Source organism: Lathyrus oleraceus, chromosome 3, assembly GCF_024323335.1.
Source record: "Lathyrus oleraceus cultivar Zhongwan6 chromosome 3, CAAS_Psat_ZW6_1.0, whole genome shotgun sequence".
In the NCBI taxonomy this organism is placed as follows: Eukaryota; Viridiplantae; Streptophyta; class Magnoliopsida; order Fabales; family Fabaceae; genus Lathyrus; species Lathyrus oleraceus.
The window spans coordinates 373203627-373212302 of record NC_066581.1 but is presented as its reverse complement, the minus strand read 5'-3'; the positions used below and the strand labels follow the sequence as shown (position 1 = coordinate 373212302).

Here is an 8676-nt window from a genome sequence, read left to right as displayed (position 1 = left end):
AAAATCAACTCTTAGAGTTTGACGATGCTTTAATGGCTAAAGAGCTAGCATTTGGCATGGAGTTTGTCGAACAGGCTCGACAACTTGAGTCTGACCTCAAACTCCTCCGATCGAAGCGGTCTTTATGAGAGAAACACCTGGAGCTTCTCAAAGCCAAGTACCTTCAAATCAAGGCCAACCTTCCTTTCTAGTTTTTCTCCTTTCCATTTTGTCTATTTTTAATGTAATGAGAAATTTTCTTTGTAATGAATATTGTCCCTTTGGGCCTTCGAATTTAATATAACCATTTTGGCATTTTTACCATGTTGGCTTTGCTTTATTTATATATAACTATTCGTCTCTTATTTTTATCTCTTAGAGCACTGGTCTATATCTTTTCAAATATTTCCCATTCACTCTTAGAATCCTTCTATCTTCATTAAGCTCTTCGATTTCATAAGCACCATTAGAAAAAACTTGCAAAATTTGAAAAGGGCCTTCCCACTTTCCTAAGGCTCTATCCTTTCGATCCATTGGAAGGATGACTTTCCAGACCAAGTCTTCAGGCGAAAAACTTTTGACTTTTACCCTCTTGTTATAAGAGATTTCTATTCTCTTCTTTTTTCGTTTTAATAACTCCAAAGCATTTAACCTTTCTTCATCTAAGTCAACCAATTCATCCATCATCATGCTCCAATATGACTCTGTTGGAAGTTCATGGTGCCTTTGAATCCTTATAGATTGTAGGTGAGTTTCTACTGGTAGAACAACATCATGGCCAAAAGTTAGTCGAAAAGGGGTTGATTTTGTGGCTTCTTTGGGAGAGGTATGACATGCCCATAAAATATGAACTAGAGTTTTATGCCAATTTCTAGGCTTCTTCTTCACATGCTTTTTAATCAAACCAATGATCACTTTATTGGCAGCTTCGACTTGTCCATTAGCCTGAGCATAATAAGGCGTCGAAGTTAATAGTTTGAAACCCATTTCTGTGGCAAATTCTTGCATTTCCCGACCAGTGAATACTGACCCTTGATCTGTTGTAACAGTCTCTGGGATTCCAAATCTATAAATAATGTGCTTCTGGATAAACTCGATCACATCCTCCTGATTCACATTTGCTAAGGGTATAACTTCGATTCATTTCGTAAAATAATCAACGCCCACCAATATATATCTTTGATTTTTAGATGATGGTGGTCGAATTTCCCCAATTAAATCTAAAGCCCAACCTCTAAATGGCCAAGGCTTGATGATAGAATGTAATTCACTTGCAGGAACATGTTGTATGCCTGCATGTATCTGACATTCTTGGCATCCCTTTGCAAATTCAATGCAATCTTTCAACATAGTAGGCCAATACATCCCTTGGCGAAATAAAAGCCATTTCATATTATGACCAACTTGGTGTGCCCCACACGCTCCACTATGGACAATCGAAAGGGCTAAGTACACCTCTGACTCACTAAGGCACTTAAGCAAAATTCTCTCAGGAGAATTTTTAAACAACTCTATACCCAAAAGAACATAACTCAATGCTCGATACCTGGTTTTACGATCAATAGACGCCATTGGGTTCTGTAGATACACCACTATTATTTTCCTCTAATATTCATCTGTCAGATTGTCTATTGCCAATATCTCGAAATTCCCTTCATCAGTGTATCCCAGCTTTATCTTTTCTAAGTCTAGAGGTGTTAATCTAGTTGCCACGACCTTTCCTCTGACTTCGATGACTTTTTGCAATTTTTCTTTTGAAATTTTATACTCGGATGCAATCTAGCCAAATCATTAGCCACTTGATTTTCTAGTCGAGGTATGTGTCGAATAATAGCCATTTCAAATCTTTTTAGCAGTCGATTGACTATTATGAAGTACATAATTAAATTCTCCTTAATACATCTATATTCCTTTGTGATCTGTTTGATGACTAACTATGAGTCACCCATTATTTCGACTCAAGTTGCCCCCAATCCCAATAATATTTCAAGTCCGGCTATGAGGGCTTCATATTCAGCATCATTGTTTGAGTAGAGACCCTCCACTCTGTACTTGAATCTTGTTGGAATTTTATTAGGAGAAATAATCACGACTCCTATGCCTGTTCCATCCCTGTGACTAGACCCATCGAAGTACAACTTCCAAGGTTCTAATTCGTGATAGTCCAGTGCATTTGCATCTATGGAGTGGTCGACTATAAAATCTGCTACCACTTGTCCTTTAACAGCCTTTAATGGCATGTATGTTAAAGAAAATTCCGTTAATGCTAACGCCCATTTCCCAATTCGACTATGCAAAATTGGTTTGGATAACATATGTTTAATAATGTCAAAATGAGATGAAACATAAACATCAACAGGTTTTATATAATGCTTCAATTTTGTACAAGAGAAATACAAGCATAAACACAAAATTTTAACTATGCTATACCTAGTTTCTGCATCATTTAAGACTCTACTGAGGTAATAAATGGCTCTTTCGACACCATTATCATCTTCTTGAGCCAACATGCTCCCTAAAGTCTTGTCAGACGCAGATATATACAATCTCATACTTTTATTTCTACAAGGGGGTCAAGATTGATGGATGACTCAAGTATGCTTTAATCTTATCAAATGCTTCTTGCTGAGCCTGCCCCCATTCGAACCCTTCCTTGTTGAGTCGAAGCAATGGTGAAAAAGCTCGTGTCTTCCCACTAAGGTTTGAGATGAATCTCCTTAGGAAATTGATCTTGCCTAGTACTTACTGCAACCCTTTCTTTGTTGATGGCCCTTTCGCTTCCATTATGGCCTTAGGCTTATTTCAGTTTATTTCGATCCCCTTTTTATGGACCACAAAGCCTAAGAAATTCCCATCCTGCACACAAAAAGTGCATTTTAAAGGGTTCATTTTAAATGATGGCCTAGACGACTCTTCCCTGAAACAGACTTAATGACAATATGATCTATATAGATTTGCATAAAAGTCTCTATAAAATCATGGAATATTGAATTCATCGCTCTTTGGTAGGTTGTTGATCAGTGAATTTTGATGCACGTTCTTCCATGTTTGTACTTAAGCATTTCTTCGGTTTGCTTTGCTTATTTTTATGTTTTAATGTGTTTTTACAATTTATTTTATTTTTGCACTTATTTGTTTTTCGCATTATATTTTCAGCATTAGCAGCTTTCACGAGAAAAATCATATCTTGAGCTACGAGTATCAGATTGAGACTTGTGAGTATGCGTTGGAAAGCTAAGGAAAAGATCTACAACTTTTGTTCAGAAGTCGAGAGCTGAATCGGACTGTAACAGGGCCAGAAAGTCTGTTGAAGTTGCAAAATTTTATTTGTATTTTTGTTGGGTCATTTGTAGTGGGCTGGGTCGACCCAGTTGAGTTGTAAAACGGGTCTTTGTTTTCCCCTAGGTCTAGCAGCCGTACACCATTGGGAATGGGAGGAAAAAATCACTGTTCATGTACGAATTTGAGAGCTTGCAAAGAATGACTATGGAGAACTAATTTCCCAAGAATCAATTCACTGTAATCGGATGCCACTTTGAGGTTCTTTTATAATTTTCCATTAATCTGTTCCTTTGAATTATATCTATAATCACAATTACTTGCTTAATTTAATTGTTTTTACATGATAGAATTCTTTAATTTGATTGTTGTCTGCTTTTGAATCAATTTCGTGATTAGTGTAGCTTTTGCATTATCGCGTTCGATCATATTGCGTTTGCTTAATTCGCAATAGTTTTAATCCATTTGCTTTACTCGGAATTCAGGGACAGACTTCGTATAATTGTTATTGCGCTTGTCAGTAGCTTTTGTAATCGAATAGGATCAGACTCGTTTAGGGAATTGGAATTTTATAGGGATCAATGATAAGTCGGAAGATGATATAGTGGGTTGATTCGTTTCAGCTTATTCAAATAATCACTTTTCATAATCAGTTATTTTCTGCATTTTTGTAATTGAACACCAAATCAACCCCCCCATTCGATTACGTTTAATTTTTACAAACAAGAATCCTTGAGACGATATCCGAGTTTAATTGTCGCTGTATTACGTTTTTACAAAATTACTCGTTTAATCCGCGCGCGACAGCGGATCAAATTGGCGTCGTTGCCGGGGATTCTTGTCGAATTAGCCAATAGTTTAGTTTTAAGTATTGTGTGTTTTGTTGTTATGCAATTTCCTGTTATTTTTCCGAATTTTTCTACAGTTTCGCGTTCGGAGTTGCGTCTAGAGTCAGAAAAAACCGGTTTTTGGAAACTTTGTGTTTGATTGTATAAGTTTTTTTCCTACTGGAAGCAGAAAAATTATGTGATCAATACTCCCTTACTCTAGAGGACTCTGACGTCAAATTTGCCAAATTCCTTGTTTTTCTCTTTTTAATTAATTTTTTATTGTTTTCACCGTCTCGAAAAAAATCGAAAAATTATATTTTTAAGTCATTAGATTAATTTCGGTGTCAGTTTATTTTTTTGAATTATTTTTGATCGATTTCTTTCTGTGTTTTTTTTTTTTTTTACTTTTAGGACATTGTTGGAATTTTCACTATTGGTGTTGTTGCTGCATTGTTGTTCCGCTAGTCCTGGCTACTAGGTCTCGCTGTTCTGAAATTATTGCTTTTGATCCTGAAATAGAGAGAACTTTGCACACACAACGTAGAACAATCCAGGCTACTAATAGTTCACCACCCACAATTGAGTCTGATTCCGAGTCTGACTATTTGCATAACTTGTTTGCTTCGGATTCTGAACTTGATTTTGCAATGGCTGATAATAGAACCTTAAGGCAATTAGCTGCTCCTGATGTGAATTACAATGGTTTGTGTATTGAATATGATGCTGTTGCTGTTCCTTTTGAATTAAAATCGGGTTTAATACACTTGTTGCCAAAGTTTAGTGGTCTTGTAGGTGAAGATCCACACAAGCATTTGAAAGAGTTCCAGGTGGTGTGTTCTACACCATTGAAGCCTGAAGGGATCACTGAAGATCACATCAAACTTCGAGCTTTTCCTTTTTCATTGCAGGGTGCAGCAAAGGATTGGATTTATTATCTCGAGCCAAACTCAATTACAAGTTGGACTGCCCTGAAAAAAGTGTTCTTAGAGAGATACTTTCCTGTCTCCAGAGCTGCCGCAATAAGAAAGGAGATTTGTGGTAGTAGACAAGGTAATGAGTCGCTGACCGAGTATTGGGAGAGATTCAAGCACTTGGTATCTAGCTGCCCTTAACACCAGATCACAGAGCAACTGCTCATCCAGTACTTTTATGAGGGGTTGTTACCGATGGACAGGAATATTCTTGATGCTGCTAGTGGTGGAGCACTAGTCGATAAAACTCCAACTGCTGCCAAAGCACTTATTGAAAATATATCTCTTAATTCTCAACAGTTCACTACTAGAGACAATTCTGTTCACAGCAAAGGCGTGAGTCAAATTCAAGTTTCTTCCAACAAGGCTTTAGAGACCAGAATTGACGAACTCACCATCTTAGTCAAACAACTGGCAGTAGCAAAACCTCAAACAGCAACTGTGTGTGGCATTTGTACTTCTCCTGAGCACCCGACCAATACTTGTCCTATTCTGAGAGACGAATCCATTACTGAGCTGCCACAAGCTTATGCAACGAACCTTTACAATCAAAACAGGTACAACAACACTCCTGACCTGTCCACCAACAAATACCATCCCAATTGGAGGAACCATCCAAACCTTCGATATGGAAATCCACAATCCAGCCAACAACAGAACTCACCTCAAGTGGCTGCCCCTGCACCTTCTGGACCATCCTTAGAGGATCTTGTTAAGCAAATGGCCGTGAACAACCTCCAGTTCCAACAAAGGACCGATGCCAGCATTCAGATCTTGAACACACAAATGGGACAGCTTGCTACTCAAATAAATAACATGCAAGCTCAAGGTTCGAACCAACTTCCAGCCCAGACAGTTGTCAATCCGAATGGTCCTAATGCTAATGTGAGCGCAATTTCTTTGAGATCCGGAAAAGTTACAGAACCAGCCCCTGAAAAAAATAAAAAAATCATTGAGGTAACTTCTGAACTTTCTTCTCCTTCTTCTGTTGTGGTCGAATTTGAAAAAAATTAAAGAAAAGGAGTATGTGCCACCAGTCCCCTTTCCACATAGAGTTCTGAAAAATAAAAGAATTGAGGAGGGAGACAAAGAAAGAGAGATATTGGATGTTTTTCGAAAGGTTGCGGTAAACATTCCGCTACTTGATGTTATTAAGCAAATTCCTAAGTATGCAAAGTTTTTGAAAGATTTGTGTACCAACAAGAGGAGGACTAAGGGAAGTGAAAGAGTAAACTTAGGACGAAATATTTCCGCCTTTATTCAGCCCAAACAATCATCCAAACAGATTGTAGGCGAGCAAAATGTTTCAGCCCTCACTACTCAGATTCTGCCACGAAAGCAGAAGGATCCGGGAACATTTGCTATTCCTTGTACCATCGGGGATAGTAAATTTGAGAATTGCATGCTTGATTTGGGAGCGGGCATTAATGTTATGCCTACTTCTGTTTATAATAACCTTTGTCTTGGTCCTTTGCAGCATACAAGTTTAATCATTCAATTGGCGAACAGGAGCAACGCTCGACCCGCCGGGGTAGTCGAAGATGTTCTTGTTCAAGTTAACGATTTGATTTTTCCTGCAGATTTCTATATTCTAGACATGGAAGGAGAAACCAAGACAAGCAGAGCTCCCATCATTTTAGGCAGACCGTTCATGGAAACGGCAAAGACAAAAATTGATGTTGACGATGGAACCATGTCCATGGAATTTGGTGACATTGTCGCAAAATTTAACATTTTTGATGCCATGAAACACCCTGTGGAGGAGCATTCCATTTTTCATATTGAGCTGATTTCTGAATTAGTTGATGACGCTAGTTCTGAACTATTTGCGCTTGATTTTCCATCTCTCTCTGGTTTTGATGATATTTATTCATGTTCTGATTGTACTGACACTAACGTTTGTGTTGTCTGTGCTGAGATTGATGCTGCCTTGCAGGCTGATACATTTCCTATAGGTGAAGTTGTTACCAATGAACCTGTTTTTGCAGTTGATGCTCTTGACATCCCGCCTGCCCCAAGCATTCCATCCACCCAGTAGCCCCCGTCCTTAGAGCTAAAGGAGCTCCCTGAGAACCTGAAATATGATTACTTGGAGAGTAATGAAAAACTTCCTGTTATTATCTCTTCTAACCTTGATTTCGATCAAGAAGATAAACTTTTGCAGGTTTTGAAGAAGCACAAGAAGGCAATCGGGTGGACATTAGCCGACCTTCCAGGTATTAGTCCATTGATGTGCATGCACAGGATTCTACTTGAGGATGGATCTAAAACAGTAAGGCAGCCCCAAAGGAGGCTTAATCCTTTGATTCTTGATGTTGTGAAGAAAGAGGTAACCAAACTCTTGCAAGCAAGTATCATTTATCCTATCTCTGACAGTAAATGGGTAAGCCCAGTGCAGGTTGTACCTAAGAAATCTGGACTTACAGTGGTGAAAAATGAAAAGAATGAACTTGTTCCCACTAGAGTTCAGAACAGCTGGAGAGTTTGTATTGATTACAGGAGATTGAACCAGGCTACGAGAAAGGATCATTTTCCTTTACCGTTCATTGACCAAATGCTTGAACGGTTAGCTGGTAAATCACACTATTGTTTTCTTGATGGTTTTTCAGGTTATTTTCATATTCATATTGCACCGGAGGATCAAGAGAAGACGACTTTTACTTGTCCTTTCGGTACTTTTGCTTACAGGAGGATGCCTTTTGGTCTTTGCAATGCTCCTGGCACTTTCCAGCGATGCATGATTAGCATTTTTTCTGATTTTATCAAAAATTGCATGAAGGTTTTTATGGATGATTTCACTGTCTATGGTTCCTCTTTTGATGCATGCTTGAACAGTTTAACCTTGATTTTAGAAAGATGCATCGAGACTAACCTTGTTTTGAATTATGAAAAATGTCATTTTATGGTTGAGCAAGGAATTGTTCTTGGTCACATTATTTCTGAAAAAGGAATTTCTGTTGACCCTGCTAAGATTGATGTAATTTCTACACTGCCTTACCCTTCTTGCGTTCGCGAGATTCGTTCTTTTCTTGGTCATGAAGGTTTTTACAGGCGTTTCATCAAGGATTTCAGCAAGATAGCTCTTCCGCTGTCAAACTTGTTGAAGAATGACGTCACTTTCAGCTTCGATGACAAGTGCAAACAAGCGTTTGACTTCTTGAAGAAAGCATTGACTTCCGCTCCCATAATCCAGCCCCCTCACTGGACCCTCCCGTTTGAGCTTATGTGTGATGCTTCTAATTATGCTGTTAGGTTTATCCTTGCACAAAGAGTTGACAAGGCTGCCCATGTTATTTACTATGCTTCTAGGACTTTAGATTCTGCACAGTCAAATTACACTACCACTGAAAAAGAACTGCTAGCTATTGTTTTTGCTCTTGATAAATTCAGATCTTATTTCCTAGGTTCCAAGGTTGTTGTTTTTACTGACCATGCAGCTTTAAAGTACTTGCTGAAGAAGCTGGATGCAAAACCGAGATTGATTCGGTGGATGTTGTTGCTCCAAGAGTTTAATGTTGAGATTAAAGACAAAAGTGGAGTTGAGAACTTAGTGGCTGATCACTTGAGCAGGATAGAGAGAAATGAAGATCCTTTTCCTATTCAGGATGACTTTCCTG

General features: G+C 38.4%; 1 protein-coding gene across 1 annotated transcript; it reads right to left on the bottom strand.

Moving 5' to 3' along the window:
* Window positions 1–354: 354 nt before the first annotated feature.
* Window positions 355–2219, bottom strand: LOC127131340 (uncharacterized). Its single transcript, XM_051060264.1, has 2 exons — window positions 1947–2219; window positions 355–1086 (listed from the first exon to the last, which is right to left on the bottom strand). Exons 1-2 carry the CDS (start codon window positions 2217–2219, stop codon window positions 355–357), a joined length of 1005 nt encoding a protein of 334 aa, XP_050916221.1.
* Between the last annotated feature and the right edge of the window lie 6457 nt (window positions 2220–8676).

Excerpts from the sequence above, each read along its gene's own strand:
- LOC127131340 (XM_051060264.1), bottom strand. The coding sequence starts at position 2,219 with ATGCCATTAAAGGCTGTTAAAGGACAAGTGGTAGCAGATTTTATAGTC. Across the intron at positions 1,087-1,946 it reads AAATATTATTGGGATTGGGG|GAGGATGTGATCGAGTTTAT; the intron begins GCAACTTGAGTC and ends AATGTGAATCAG.